Here is a 16,085-nt window from a genome sequence, read left to right as displayed (position 1 = left end):
CACTGTCAGAAGAGATACAGGCAGCATCTAAGAATGCCACACAGTTGTCATTTCCTGTTAATGGCCCTGGCAGTCACGACTGTGAAAGCCAGTGGCTTTTATTGCTTCGCAATGGAGGGGATTTACGGTGGTTTCTTTCTTTCGCCCAGTGAAAGTCAGTGATAGCGATAATGTATGGCAGAGCGCTTGTCCTTTCTGACAGCCCCAGTAATTTAATCCCCCTCTCCTGCCAGAACAGGCAATAAGAAAGACTTCTAGACCAGCAGAGTGGGGAAAGCTACAGCCTGACATTCATCTCTTTATATCCCAAATAAAATAATAAAAAACAAAACCCTTCAGTCAGGTTACGAATGTGGACACCAGTTTGGAGCATCTTCCAATATCACAGGCACATACATGAAGTCACAAATTTAAGCATTAAGACAAATTTTTATGAGCTGGATTTTACAGATACTACGGGGGAAATAATTGATAAGAATGCAGTGGGCATGTCCAGTGATATTTCCCTTTTGGTCTGAAGCTACTGTCCACATTAATTTTGTATTGGATAAATCCTTGTTATCTGCAGATGCTCATGTACTTTTAAATTATATTCATCTTGTACGGGACTTTCAGCAGGACACTAAGAGCGGGTTGTGAGAGTCCTTATGGTTGCCAAGAGATTTAAACTTCGAGCCTGGAAGGACAAAACATACAACATATATTATGCAATGGCCCGAGGACCTTACTGCCCTTGCAACGTTTAAGCCCATTTCTTATAAATGTCAATTTTGTTTGGATATCTATCAGGACACATATCAACTTACATGTTTAAAACTGAGGTGGGTGTACTGATGGCCACTGTATTATTAATATGAGCTCTTGTTGGCTTGAGGACCAGAGATGCCAACCAAATTTTATCTTGGCCCCAGACTCCTGACCAAAAGTTGTTGGAGATAATTGAGGTGGATAGGGAGATGGGACAGGATCTTTTCTGTGGTAGAATCTTTACTATGGAATCCATTCTCTAGAGAGGTTAAACTGGCTTCACCTTTGTTAGTTTTAACTGGGCCATTTAAATCTTTTTGTGCTTTCAGATGAATTTAAATATAAAGGTGTTTCTCGTTCTTAATCTATAGTTTGAGCTCATGTTTGCTTTCTGTAATGGAATAATATTATTATATTAATGATATATTATATTTTATAGTTTATCAAATCCTTAAATTAGTATTAATTAGCATATTATATTATCATCATTAACATGAGCTCATGTTTTCTCTCTCTTTTCTTTTTGTTAAACATTGTTAAAGCAAAAAAATTTTTTTTCCTTCCAGTAGCACCTTAAAGACCAACTAAGTTAGTTCTTGGTATGAGCTTTCGTGTGCATGCACACTTCTTCAGATACCAAAGCATTTGTTAAAGCATTGTGGATACAGGATTTTTGGGGCACCAGCTATGGGTAAATGAGGGCAGACTGGGGCACAAATGAGGACGTCTCTAGTTCAAACTTTGGCTCTGCAATCAAACCATTAACTGGCCTTAGGTAAACGACTCTCTATTGGCCTCAGTTCTGTGGGGTATAATACTGCAGAGTTACCGTATTTTTCGCTCCATAGGATGCACCGGCCCATAGGACGCATCAAGTTTTTTGGGGGGGAAATAAAGGAAATTTTTTTTATTTCCCCCCCAGGCGCTTGTGGTGCCGGCAGCGGGGAGAAGCGCTCTTCTCCCCGCAGCCCGCCTTCAGACCAGGTCCGGGGACAGTGGGAAGACGCGCTGCGCCTCCCCACTGTCCCCGGAGCTTGCGAGGCAGGCAGCGGGGAGAAGCGCTCTTCTCCCCGCCGCCCGCCTTGAGATCAGGTCCGGGGACAGCAGGAAGACGCGCTGCGCCTCCCAGCTGTCCCCGGAGCTTGTGGGGCAGGCAGCGGGGAGAAGCGCTCTTCTCCCTGCCGCCCGCCTTCAGACCAGGTCCGGGGACAGTGGGGAGACGCGCTGCGCCTCCCCGCTGTCCCCGGAGCTTGCGGGGCAGGCAGCGGGGAGAAGCGCTCTTCTCCCCGCCGCCGGCCTTGAGATCAGGTCCGGGGACAGCGGGAAGATGCGCTGCGCCTCCCCGCTGTCCCCGGAGCTTGCGAGGCAGGCAGCGGGGAGAAGCGCTCTTCTCCCCGCCGCCCGCCTTGAGATCAGGTCCGGGGACAGCGGGAAGACGCGCTGCGCCTCCCCGCTGTCCCCGGAGCTTGCGGGGCAGGCAGCGGGGAGAAGCGCTCTTCTCCCCGCCGCCGGCCTTGAGATCAGGTCCAGGGACAGCGGGAAGACGCGCTGCGCCTCCCCGCTGTCCCCGGAGCTTGCGGGGCAGGCAGCGGGGAGAAGCGCTCTTCTCCCTGCCGCCCGCCCTCAGACCAGGTCCGGGGACAGCGGGGAGATGCGCTGCGCATCCCCACTGTCCCCGGAGCTTGCGGGGCTGGCGGCGGGGTCTCCCCTCTCACTCTGCAGGCTTCAGCGAAAGCCTGCATTCGCCCTATAGGACGCACACACATTTCCCCTTCATTTTTGGAGGGGAAAAAGTGCGTCCTATAGAGCGAAAAATACGGTACCCTACAAGACCAAATGTTGAGTACTGTATTGCTACGACTACCCAGGCTGTTAATGGTTTTTAAGTGGTTGATTAATCTCGGGTTTTGTAGTCTTTTTAATCTGTGGGGGGTTTCTTGGTATTATGCTGATGTTTGCTTTTATGACATATTGCTACTTTTTGCTCTGTGTTTTTATGACATATTTTACTTGTTTTTACGATGTATTGTTACATGCTGTTCTGTGTTAGTTTGTTTTTTTTAATGTTGTAAGCTTCCTCAAGAACTATGGTTTGTACGCTGGATATAAATATTTTAAGCAGAGAAAATATTTGTGCCTGCTCCCAACAACTGTTCTCATCCAAATTCCCATAATGCTGCCACCCACTAACTTGGAATAGGGATAATATTGAGGAATCACACTGTACTGCTTAACAAAAGTCAGATGAAGAAAATTCCTTTCTTCCCCGCACATTGCACACTAAATCTTATGTGCTATACTTCTAATCTCTTCTGCGAAGTTTTACAGGCTCCTGCTTCTTTGAAAAGCAAAATGCAACAATTCTCATTTCACCAGTTTTAAAGCTTCCCGAAACACGAATGTCTAGATTAAGCACCAAAGCAAGAAGGCACAAACATGGAAAATTATAATTTAAAAAAAAATCTACAGGAAGCTTGGGTTTTTTTGGGGGGCGGGACGCGTTGGGGAGCATGGAGCCTTATATCGGGGAGGGATTTTCTCTAAGCCCTGAAAGGGTTTAATATGTAAGGGCCAATGGATATTGGAGGGCATACTGAGCAAAAGATCCAGTGTTGGAATTAACAAGTCTCCGAATACCAGTTGCTGGGAATCACAAGTGGGAGGGAGAATCGAACGCCTTGGTACTCAGATGTTTTGGCTCCCGAATTTCGAAAACCTGGAAGTAAGTGTTCCAGTTTTCAAACGTTTTTCAGAAGCCGAACGTCCGACGCAACTTCCGATTGAGTGCAGGAACAAGGTTCCACTGTACTTGGGTCCTGCTTCTGGGCTTCTCATAGGCCACAATGAGAACGGGATGCTGATCTATGATGGGCCATTGGCCTTTTCTGGCAGGCTCTTATGTTCTTATGAGTGAGGGTGGCAAGATAACTATCACCCTTGCCCATTGTTCTCTTAGTATGTAGGAAACCAACAGATGAATGGGAAACAAGAATCATGTAAGTGTGTAGGTGGAATGCTCTATCCAAGGCTCCCCCATCAAACCCCTGGAGTCTCCCTACTACATACCCAAGTGAACCTACTTATGCCAGGTCTCTCTATTTCTTATTGTCACACTCTCCATATTCAGGGAAACATATCTCAGGCTTAGTAAGATAGGAATGTGCCTTTCACCCACACAAGCACCCCGCTTTGTAGCATAAAGCAACCAACCAAAGAGAAATAGGTGGCATCTTAAGCTGGAATAAAATATTCTGAATGCAGCCAATGCATTTCAAACTATCCTATAAACTAGGATAATTTGGGCAATCAAGCAGTATTTGATTGGAAGGGATGCTGGAAAACATTGTGACGGTGTGATTGATTTTACTGGTGTCCTTATTTCTGGAACCATTCAGCATTTTGCTTTCTACAGCCATGAAGGTTAGAAAGACACTTCTCCCCAAACCTGAATGCTGACATGGTCTCAGAATAGTACAGATGTGCCAAAATCTGTTCACTGGGGATGTGCTTCTGCCCCTTGTTCTGAAACAGGTCCCAAACTTGTGTGGGTGTGTGAGAGAGAGAGAGAGAGAGAGAGACAGACAGACAGACAGACAGAGAACTTTAAAAGAATTTTCCATGTTATGAACATGGAAAGTTCCTTTCCTCTATCATCCTATTCAGAATCCAAAGTGCATCTAGACATCATTTCTCTCTTACCCCCCCCCTTCTCTCGCCTTGCCTCAGGTAACTACAATTTGTCCAAATAATCAACTACTCACTCCACAGAGCCAAAGGCTTCTGATCTATATAGGTCTCATAAAAAAAAACTTTGGAAGATTTCATTAATCTTGCCCCTTTCTATTGTCAATTCCCAAGCAGGTTTATATACAGCCAAGATAACATTCTTTAGGCCCTCGATCATTAATCTTATTTCCAGGCCCCTTTCTTGCCTTCTCAGCATTCTCATGGCAATATTCTCTCAGCCCTATGAAATATAAATGCTATTTCCTTGTTATCAGTGTCTATCAACTGAACTTAATCTTTGTTATTTCAATTATGGTGGCCTTGTCTGGGGGGAAAAAATCATTTTGTCAAGGTGAAATTAAGAGTCGACCCCAACGGTGTAACTATCTATTTTGAGTTAGAGGAAAGTATAAGGTCAGTTTGCTTGCATCTACAATATTTCCCCCTTAAAGTTGGAATCATCACTCGGTTGAGTTTGAAAACATGAGCATGACACTCGCCTGCTTACTACTGCTTTCCTATTTTCACCTCTAGCAGATCAAGTTATTTGAAAACTGACCCACACTGAGGCCCTATCCTGGGGCAGCCAACCTGGTATTATTCAGATGTTGTTGGACAACAGCTCCCATCAGCCCCAGTGGCCAATGGTCAGGGATGATTAAAACTGTAGCTCATCAGCATTTGGAGAGCACCAAGCTGGCTATCCCTGCCCTACCCCAGGGATCTTATATTGAAACCAACATACGCCAACATGGTGCCCATCACCCCTGGCTATAGGCCATGTTGGCTGGAGGTAACAGCAGCCGTACTCCTATGAAATTGTGAAGGATGTTTGGAGGAACCTAGCGGGGTATAGCTGGAGATGGCCACATGCCAGAAAGAGCAGAAGAGAGGGTCTAGTGGCAGTGGTATCTCAACTTGAGCTTGGGGCGACAAAGATACAGGGCTGGTTTGGGGACATGTCTAAGACCTGGATCAGGAGAAATACATAGGTAAGGGGGTTAAACTCAGAGTGTGGGTGTGTATATAGCGTATGGTTATGAAGTGTTCAAATTTATTTTCCCTTCCTCTGTATGACTTAACTGTCATACACCTGACATACAACTGTCATAAGGACTTAACTGTCCTTATACATCAACCTTCCCCATCTGATGAATTCCAGATGTTTTTGATTAGCACTCTCATCATCCCCAGGTAGAACATCTGTGCTGCCGGGGGCAGATATGAGTTGTAGTTCGAAACTTCTGGAGGGAACCAAGGTGGAGAAGGACTGTTTGGATATGGGACTGGCAGATTTACATCACTTTCAGCAGGACATTTAACTATGAAGGAGAATAGATGGTTAGATATGTCTGGCATACCAATAGTTGAACGCTTTCCATCTTTCCCTAAATACACTTAACACAGAGCTATATATAGTTCTTTACATGAATAGATTGATCCACATAAGAAGAACCAAAACACGATTTGGCTCCATAATAGTGTTGCTTATAATGCCAGAATTCCAAAAGATCTCTTTGTCTCAGCTAAGATGTAAAGTAGTTTTTTTTTAAAGCCAGGCACAGTGCTAAGATATAAGTATAATGAGAACTCAATAAAAAGAATGTATTATTTACCAAGAAATAATGATTTCTCAAATTACATCTGGATTTATCGTGATTTTTTCCATGCAAAATCTAGGGGACTGCTAGTTTCCCTCTAAGCTCAAAGTACACTTCCTTCGCCAATCATGTAAATCTCAGTTTTATTAAAGAAAATATTCAATTAACCCCTAATATTCTACATACCCAAATCTAATTAGGCATGAATAAGAAATGGAGTAAAGCTATAGTAAACACACACATTCTGACTTCATTACTATTAGATTATTGGCTTTCCCACTGACATTATCAAACAGCAAATTCATTAGGGCACTTCCTTGATATGTGGTTCCCTTACCAGAAAAGCTGGCACTGAGGAGAAATTAGATGGCCAGTTATTTAAGCAATTCTCTAGGAAGAACAAAGCAACCATGTTGGAAATTAGTGGCGAGTTATAACTTTGTGGCAATTACAGCAAAAAATGTTTCCCAAGAGGAAGAGTTGGATGACGTACTCCTAACTATATGCCTGAATGTGCAGCAAGCCGAACCCTCAGGCTGCCTCACAGACAGGGTTCAGCATAAAAAGAATATGGCACAATCAAATAAGTTTAAAATGGGTTGGGGGAACCTCTGGCCCTCCAGTTCCCACTGGTTGGGGCTGATAGGAGTTGGAGTCTAGCAGCTTTGGGCAGAGGGGAGGCACAGATTCCCCATCAATGGCTTCAGAACTCTGTTCCCATTTCTAATGCACAGTTCTGCCCCCTAGGCATGTGATGTAAGGGTGGGGTTTGCTTCTCTGTGCTAGAGTAACAATCTGACGAGTGGATGCTGACTGGTATGTACAGGCAGAGGACAACCTAGACCACTCAGTAACAGGTGGAGATGTCAAACCTGTAGCAGTAAGCTTGGAACAGGGGAATAGTGTAAAGAAGACTTGCCTTAAAGCTAGAATGTGAGTCCTGGTTTTGCCATGGAAGCGATATGAACTGTATTTTCCTTTTTAAAAAATAATATGTTAAAAAGAACCGTCTGACATCAGCTCAAATAAGATGTTCAAATTGCTAGAATTAAAATGTGGGATGTTTCTTTTTGGAATTACAAGTTTTAATAAAGCTGAGTGGGTGCATTCCAGCTTTCAAGTCTGAATTGCTGTGCAATAAATTTCGAAGCCCAGGATTGGGGGGGGGGGGGAGGAATGAAGTCACAAAGAGCACTTTTTATATGGAAAATGAATGCCATAATAATAAACCAAGTTGGCTGCTAACATAATTTCACTCCCAACTTCAGCCTTCTGACACAGAAAACATACAGACTAGATAAGATCACGTTCAAATAACAGCAGTTACTGACACCAACAGCTGGATGAGTTCCTGATTAGCTACATCACTTAGAACAGTACGCTCTGTACCAAGGATAAGTGCAAGTTTTAACTCTAAGCTTTCTAATGGGAAATGTCTGAATGCTGGATTTTGTGAAATCCTGGGGATTAACGAATCCACAGATGTTTTCTGTATTTTACTGCATGACAATGTGCCATCAAAATTTATTACAGCTTGGCATAACAAACAGCATTCATCTGCTTATATGCAACACTCTAGTGTTATGTATAAAAATGACTGGGGGTAGAATCTGCCAAGCGCTGATTCCCGACAAGCACCACTGAACTGAAGCAGGGTTGAGCATTTGATGCTCCTCCATTTGCTTGCCTTGTCAGTGTTATTTTTTAAATCCTGGGTGATATTCAATCACAATTAAAGTCCGAAGTAATGCAAGTTGGATGTAATTCTTGTCAACATCGTGAAACTTCATCCACTCACTGACGGACCAATTCTGCTTATTTCTTATAGAATATTTCTTATATAATTCGCATTGGAAAATATGAGGAAAGCCTCTTCTAAAATTGTGAAAATTACGCATTAGTGAGGGTTTTTTTTCTTTGCCTAGTTTCCAATTTAATCCATTTTTGCTATCCCATTTTTAAAACTATCCCTGGAACAATTGTTAGAAATTTTCCCCTTTAAACAAGCCTAATGAAAACTGGGATTCTTGCTGCAATACACTTCTGTACCTTGGATGAGAGCATATAGAACAGGGGTGGTTAACTCGAGATGTTCTTGAACTACAGCCCATTATTCCTGGCAATGCTAGCTGGAGCTGAGGGAAGACACAGTCCAGTTATATCTGGAGAGCACCCTGGAGTGCACCCTGCCTATCCTTGCTTTAATCAACCAAGTATAAGGTGTCAGGGGTCTTGGAGAGTCTTAGTCCCTGCAACACCATGGCAGCTTGCAAGCTGAGCAAAACAGCTGGCCTGATCTTTGCTATGCTACAGTGAAAGGGTGATATGGAAGAAGCCAAGTGGATCTCATTGGATCCTCGCTGCTGATTCTGGATTGGCTCATCCGCACTAAACCTCTCACCAAGTCACTTCTGTGACAGGCCCTTGCAAGCTTCCTGATGGCAACTGTTTAGCCACTCCAGGAAGCAGGATCCTAGATGAGATGGAAGCTTGGCCTAATGGGCCTTTCCTACTCGAGTTGAAGCATAACTTACCAAATGCCTACCTGCTAATATTCAAACTGGAATCACTTTAAAAGAAGCCACACCACTGGTGACTTGGAAACATAACAGAATAATATTTAATGAGCACATACCATGGCTATAATTGTAGTAGACCCATTGTCCCCTTCTTGGTTTTGGAAGCGACACTGGTGTTTCATCTGCTGGGAAGTTGGAGAACTTGCACTCTACAAACAGGCGTTTTATTGTGTCATCCATTGCAACCTGGGATTCCGTGAGACTGAGGGATACTATTTCAATCCGGATTTTTTCACCAGACTATTACAAAAAGAAAGAAAGAAAAAGCAGCACAGTATATACTTCTTGTCATGCTAAAATGTCACAACAAACTTACACATCACACCAGATGTTTTGGATGATCAAACATGACTGATAGTTTATGACAGAGTGATAATGAGGTCCTGATGCACTGGGATTTGTAGTTAACACTGTCATTGCAACAGACCTATAGATTTATATTTTATGCTGGAAAAACCTTTTTGCCTCCCTGCTGCTGGTTATGGTTGAGGATTGAACCTGGAACCTTTAACATGCATTGATGCAAGTTGTTGCTTCACATCTCAAAGACACCTTTCTGGGCCACATGTGCTGTTCTCAACTCACCAGTATTGCTTAATCTTAACCGGGAACTGCCATTAGTTTTAACTATGATTTATTTGAACAAGTCAGGATCAGAAAGTAGAGTTTGATCTTGGCTTGTTTGGACAAACCACAGTCTAAAGCAAAAACATCCTGATTCAGATAAAATGATAATCTGTGGTTAGTTGCGAGTGGGAGCTTCTGATCTTGCTGCTGTGCTGAACTAGGAGAGGGAGGCCCACGGGCCCAAGGTTTGTCCATGCAGCAGAAACTAAGCCCTGGTTTGTATGTAATGCTAAACTATGGCTTTCCATTACGCACACAAGCCTCTGAGAGTCGCAGCAAAGCCTTGGAATTAAGTGCTCCCCCTCCCACAAGGCTGGGAGGAGGAATAAGCCATGATTCAGTTTCATTTCCCTCAATTCCTGTACAAATTCATGGTTTAAAATACTGAGTGGCAAAACAAGCCAATTTCAAACAATGGATTACTGAATAGTTATTTGTAGCTGTACTTTATTGATAATGTTAATGTGTATTGTGTATTTTGCTTAGAGGCTTTTATGATTAGGCAGTCTGCACACTGTGTGAAATAAAATGTATAAATAAATTTATTCCTCCTCCTGGTTGTGTGGGAGGAGGTGAGGCAAGTGATGGAGCCCAATGGTGTGTTCAGGCTCACAAACGCTAAACACTAAACAATGGTTGAATGTTACTTGCAAATCCTAAACTGTGTTTTATATATATATAAAGGTAAAGGACCCCTGAAAGTATTTTTCACCACATAAGACGCACCTGACCATAAGACACACCTAGCTTTTAGAGGAGGAAAACAAGAAAAAAATATTCTGAATGAAACAGTGGATGTATGATTTTTTTGGTGCAGGCTGTAGCCATGGACATGCTATGTGATCTGATGGTTAATTTGCGGTGACCCAGTGCAAAAACCCTGAGGATCCATGCTTTGTGGATCCATGCTTTGTAACCACGTTTTAAGTGGGGAGGGAAGGAAAAACACTGAAGGGACAAGGAGCACACGTGGGGTGTGTGGAGGAGGCGGCTAACAATGTAGGAGAGGGGTTTAAGGGGAGGGAGGAAAGGAAGGCAAAAGTCCCCCCCCCAAGCCAGCCTCCCTCTCCCACCTGCATGTTTTCCGGCTGCCTTCGGGTCCCTAGCATGCTTCCCTGGATGCAGCAGCAGCAGCAGCACCAGAGCATGGAGAGGAGGTGGCGGCAGCGGCAACTGTCGGTTGCACTCCTAGCCGTCGGAAGCTGAGCCGGGTGGGCTGGAGCCTGTGCGCAGTGTGACTAGGAAGGAATTAGCAGGAAGGACACAATCCTTTCCCCTCTGCTTGCCATGAGGGCAGGGGGTTTCCCTGCTCTTTGTTGCATTTGTCTGCCACCAGTCTCCTTGCTAAGCATGTCTGTTTGCTGCCAGGTGACGTTGCCGCAGCCAGCGCTGAGCAACAGAAAGGGGAACACAGCAAACACAGCAACCAAAAACACAAGAGGGTGGGGAGTAAGACTCTGAGGCAGAGAGAAGGAAAGGAATTCACTGCAGCTGTGCGCTCCCTGCCAGAAAGGGACAAGAACAAAAAGAGGGGAGCAGCGGCTGACTTTAACTGCCCAGTTAAAACCGCACGCGGCGGGGAGCGCAAAACAAAATAGGAGTCGCAATTGAATCCTTAGGAAGGCGCTACAATAATTAGGCAAGGGGAACAGGGCTGATGAAAAGATGGTAGCCTTGGGATGCATTACAGATCGAGAGGCTCCCCACACAAGGACACTCAAACGCCCCCTTTAACCACACGCTCTCCCGTGCAGCAACACGACTCACACGCCTCCACACACACACCAAAATACGCCCGATACAGGAACCCCAGCAGCCTCCTCTCTGCAGCCTTCCCTCCTCCATGACACATGATCTGATTTTCGCCCCTGCACTCTGGCCAGTCGGCTCCAGGGAGCACACATTCGCTCAGTAAGACGCACAGACATTTCCCCTTACTTTTTAGGAGGAAAAAAATGTGTCTTATGGAGCGAAAAATACGTTAAGTCCAGTCGCAAAAGACTCTGGGGTTGCGGTGCTCATCTTGCTTTACTGGCCAAGGGAGCCGACATTTGTCTGCTGTTTTTCCAGGTCATGTGGCCAGCATGACTAAGCCGCTTCTGGAGAAACCAGAGCAGCGCACGGAAACGCCATTTACCTTCCCGCCGGGGCGGTACCTATTTATCTACTTGCACTTTGATGTGCTTTCAAACTGTTTTGTGTATATCACAATGTTCTTTTGTTGCTATGGCCAATGGCTGATGCAAATAAAGTTTCATTCATTCATTCAAACCCTTTTGATGTGCCAAAAGTATGCCACAAGGCAACTTTCCTTTAGAATTTTCATGGGATGAAAATGCATCCATGCACACATTAAGTGTGCTGGGAAGGCCTGCAAATTCAAGCATGCAATCACCATGTATTTGGGAACTGCATTCAAAACTTGGTGTGTCAGTCACAAGCCCAAACTTTTGGAGGCATGGATCTCTCCTTCACAGTAACAGATTACCACAAATACCAATGTCCACAATACCACAAATACCAATGTCCCTTTAGTCCATTTTACCATAAGGGCAAGCATTTACAAAATGATTTCACCATGCAAAGATGAAAGGGAAAAGTAACTTCATGGTGATTTCCCTACATGTCAAAACTGTCAAAGCAAAGTAGCTATGGTCATGACCACACCTTGCTTTTAAAGTACATTTAACATACATATAAACTCACATGGCTTTTCCAAAATAATTATGAGATTTGTTTAGGGTGCTGGGAATTGCAGTGTTGTGAGCTCCTAAGATTCTTTGGGTGAAGCCAGGCACTTTAAATGTAGGATATGACTGTGACCTATGAGTATACAAGTGTGTTTAAGGTTTGAAAGGCACTGCACCCTTATTTGGGAAGGGTTTTCATGTCAAATGCTAATAGGGCAGCACACAAACATTTTCCTGAATAAGTCAATGGTTTCAAAGAATGCATAACCACTGTGATTTCAAAATTAGACTACACAGAAGAACATTCAAAGCATGAGATTCTGCTCTTCAAAGAGCAAACCTAGCACCTTGCAGATCTCAGCTGTCAAGTTCTGCTTAACTTTTCTCTTTATGGCTCCCTCTCTACATTAAAGACTATTTCTCCTGTGTGTGGAATTTGAAGGCTTTTGGTTGTAAATTCAAATCACTAACCTTGCAGTAATAATTACGGAATTAGAATAACAAGAAAGGGAGATCAGCTTTCTAGAGGGTTGGCGTTCAAATTGCAAATCAATACAATATTCAAGCTCAACATGGCAATTGTCAATGCGTTTTTCAGAAAATATATTCTATAATTAATCAATTGAATAGCTTGAGTACCCCACTGTAAATAAAAAATAAATAAATAAGAGTCCTTAATAAAGAACAATATTCATTCCTGTCAACCTCTTTCAATATTTGATGAAGTAACTTTACCCCCACCTTTTTTTTCAAAAGACATTTTCTTTTATTATGTATCCTAAGACACTTTAACTAAAAACCCAAATCTGAATATTTCAATAAGGTTGTTTTATTATTCAGTAGATTCATGGAAATTTTACTAGGATGACAGAGAAAATTCCACACCATTCTGTCTCCGCTAATACAGGTACATGGCTTCAGCTGGCAATATTACTAGGATTAGCATAGTATGATGAAATATTTAAAGGAATTTTTTTTTCTAAAAACCTAATAAATCAAATGACTGCCAAATGTCATTAAAGTGATGGTCTTTGACTTGAATATGCTTTTCATATTCAAATTTGAAAAGAAAGAGATGAAAGCCTGGAAAGGTTACTCAGTTTCAACTAATAACCTCAAGCACTCTACATTCACATGCATAAAAAATGAAATTGCCTCTATTGTCTAATTTTACTTCGGAAACAACTCCTTTCGCCTTCTATTGTACAGATATATCAGGAGTATTTTTAAGTGAAATTCAGAGTCATTCCCCTCCAAATATTTAACTCGGCTGTCAAAACCGGCTCATGCTGAGACGGCCGTCAACAAATGAAGTCCAAATGTTGGAGTTATGGATGTAAAGGAGACCCTTTATAATGTTTGATGGAGAAAATAATCAGTACACTTGTTTTATATTAAGGAAAGAAAGGGCTTGCAACAGGAATGGCCAAGGCATATATATAAGCAGGCTTCACAGGGTTGGATGGTATGGCTCAACAAAGGAATCTGTATGATAAACATTGAGCATGAGCCTTAGCGTCTTTTCGGAGACATCTGAAAAAGAGGCCTGCACTTCCAGAATGCTGAAGGATGGTCCTTGAAGATGGGGAGTGGGCAACCTGTGACCTTGCATATGTTGCTGGCCTTCTAGCACTCATCAGCCCCAGCCAGTGCGCAACAGTTATGGATGATGGGAACTGTAGTACAACAACTTCTGCAGGACCACAGATTGCCCACCCTGAGTTAAAGGGAGTACTGAGGTGAGGGCTACTGTTGCAAGGGAGAGATGGTAGCTTAGTGGCAGAGTGCATGCCTTTCCTGCAAAAGGTCTCAGGTTCAATCCCCATGGAAAGCTGGGAAAGAAACCCCAACCTTCAGACCTGGAGAGGTACTTCCAGTCAATGCAGGCAATATCGAGCCGGTATCAGATTCCCTGCTGTGCAAACAAAGGACAACATACAGAACCCCTGGGTGGGACCAAACATCAATGGGCTGTAGCCAATGTTAGTTCTACTTAAAGTAGGCCTACTGAAATGGGTGGGAATGACTAACTTAGAATTTCAGTGGCTCTACCATGAACAGAACTTGGTTGGATGCAACTCAATATTGTTACAGTGGTACCTCGGTTTTCGAACGTAATGCGTTCCGGAAGACCGAGTTCTGAAACGTTCGAAAACCTAGGCGCAGAAAGTCACGAAAACAAATTGGATGTTGCACTCAGCATGTTTGACTTCCAAGGCGTGTTCGAAAACGGAAGCATTTATGGCGTTTGAAAACCGAAATGTTCGTCAACGAAGACATTCGAAAACCGAGGTACCACTGTGTTTTCAGAATTTGGACTAGTTTAGAAATCACGCTAAACCAAATTAACATTACAAGAAAGTCTCCTGGTGAGATGGTTTCCTCTAGGTCCCTTCTCCTCCACAGCTCATGAGGTATGGAGAAATGGCATTGTAGGCCGCGCCACCAATAAAGCATGGCGGCTCTTGGCTCTGCCCACCATGCATTAGAGTTGATGCCTGAGGCAGGGAAGTCTTTGCATGAGTACCTCTATGCATGTAGCCTTTTCTTGGCTGCTGGAATCGTGAGTGATTTGGGGAAGGCCATGTATATAGCAGATCTACACACCAAGGGCTCCCCATGGATGCCCATGCTAACGTGAGGATGGGTAGTGGAAAACTGGGCATGACCAGGAATGGAGACAGAGATACAGCCCTTTTCCATATGCTTCACCCCTTCCTGAACTCAGGAAAATGTGGCTTGTTCTAGCTGGATCAGAAAGGAGGGTCTGATTTTCCTTTCTTTGACTTAACCACAATTGGAGTAAGCCACCATTTCCCTGAGTTTTGGCTCTAATGGCTAACTGCAGTTTACTTATAACTAGAAATAGAAGCATTCAATTTTCTCACACTCAGAGGAGAAGGGAGTGTGTGAACCCAAAGGCTTGTCATGGCTCATTCTAATAATGCTAAACCATGGCTGAGCATCATATCTGAATGCAGTCCCTGTAAGCCGTTTTCAGCTGAACAGCTTTCAAAAGAGGCATACAAAAAACACTGATTTATCATAATTAGAGAGGAATTAAAGTTAAAGCTTTTCAACTTTATTCATTTACCTACAAACCAAGAAATCATGCTTTCTTGTGGTTCATGAGCGCATTTAAAAAAATATTCCTCTGAAGCTCATAATCCTTTTGTCCAACTATAGCCCAGGTGGACCGGGTAGTTATAAAGTCTAAAAATACATATATTAGAAAACCCCAAAAACAAAAGCTAGCTTTTTTCTTTTCTTTTCCAGGACCCCCAATTTAACTTAGTGTCTTCTTTGGTTTTTTTTACAACATATGGTGCTCTGCAGAAACACAGCCACCTGGAAAGGCTGCCTTGTGCTCTTTAAAGAATGCCGAATGTCCAAATTAATTAAGAACCCTAAGATCTTAATTTAAGGAAAGTGATTATGACAGTTTTCACTAAACTGCTATTAGTGCAAGAAAAGCACACAAAGACTATCTATAATGAAGGAGAAAAGATGTAAACACACCTAGAGGAAAATGAGACCACCACGGAATAAATTGGTTTTGCTAAGATTTGCCTTGTGGGCACATTTGAAGATAACTTGAGAGCTGACAGCAGTAAAATTTTATTGTGATAATTGAAAGCTATATTATTACTCAAAATGATCAAGTGCAGAGGTGGAGATGAGAGCAAGCAATTGTTAATTTTATTTTATTTCTTTTTTAGACTTCGCCAAAGAAAATGCAAATTTCCAGTTCTGATGTCTATTTCAAGGGCCTGTAACAAGGCTTTTAATCAATGTATTATACATCAAATTGATAATGTTAACTTCTGATTATTCAAATGTATGAAATATTCATAAAGAACCATCCAAAGTTTTACATTTCCCTGATTTTTTCCCTCCCCCTTCCATTAATTATCATGCCTGGAAGCTTTTTTTAGCAAAAGCACCAGTCATCATCTTGACTCAACCTGACAAGCTAGCAAGGCCCAATTACGTTGGCACTCTGTGGCACTTTGATGTAGTGGAAACGAAAAGAGATAGGGGCAAATTGTATAGCACATTATGTTAATGACATGATTTAATCCAGCCACTAAACTTTATGTAGCCTGTTAAAAAAG

At 43.0% G+C, this 16,085-nt stretch overlaps 1 protein-coding gene across 2 annotated transcripts in view; it reads right to left on the bottom strand.

Annotated features, from left to right (window-relative positions):
- The window catches only part of RPGRIP1L (RPGRIP1 like), an 82,737-nt gene that overhangs the window by 13,575 nt on the left and 53,077 nt on the right, over nt 1-16,085 (bottom strand). For both annotated transcript variants that reach the window (XR_014551275.1, XM_083626221.1), the window contains exon 23: nt 8,710-8,893. Coding sequence is in view for 1 of the 2 variants with exons in the window: in XM_083626221.1 (XP_083482347.1) it covers nt 8,710-8,893 (184 nt within the window). In the remaining variant the exon portion in view is untranslated. The remainder of the gene's footprint in view (nt 1-8,709; nt 8,894-16,085) is intronic.

Source organism: Podarcis filfolensis, assembly GCF_964270895.1.
Source record: "Podarcis filfolensis genome assembly, chromosome: 8".
NCBI classification, from domain to species: domain Eukaryota; kingdom Metazoa; phylum Chordata; class Lepidosauria; order Squamata; family Lacertidae; genus Podarcis; species Podarcis filfolensis.
This window is presented reverse-complemented; position numbering and strand designations above follow the sequence as displayed.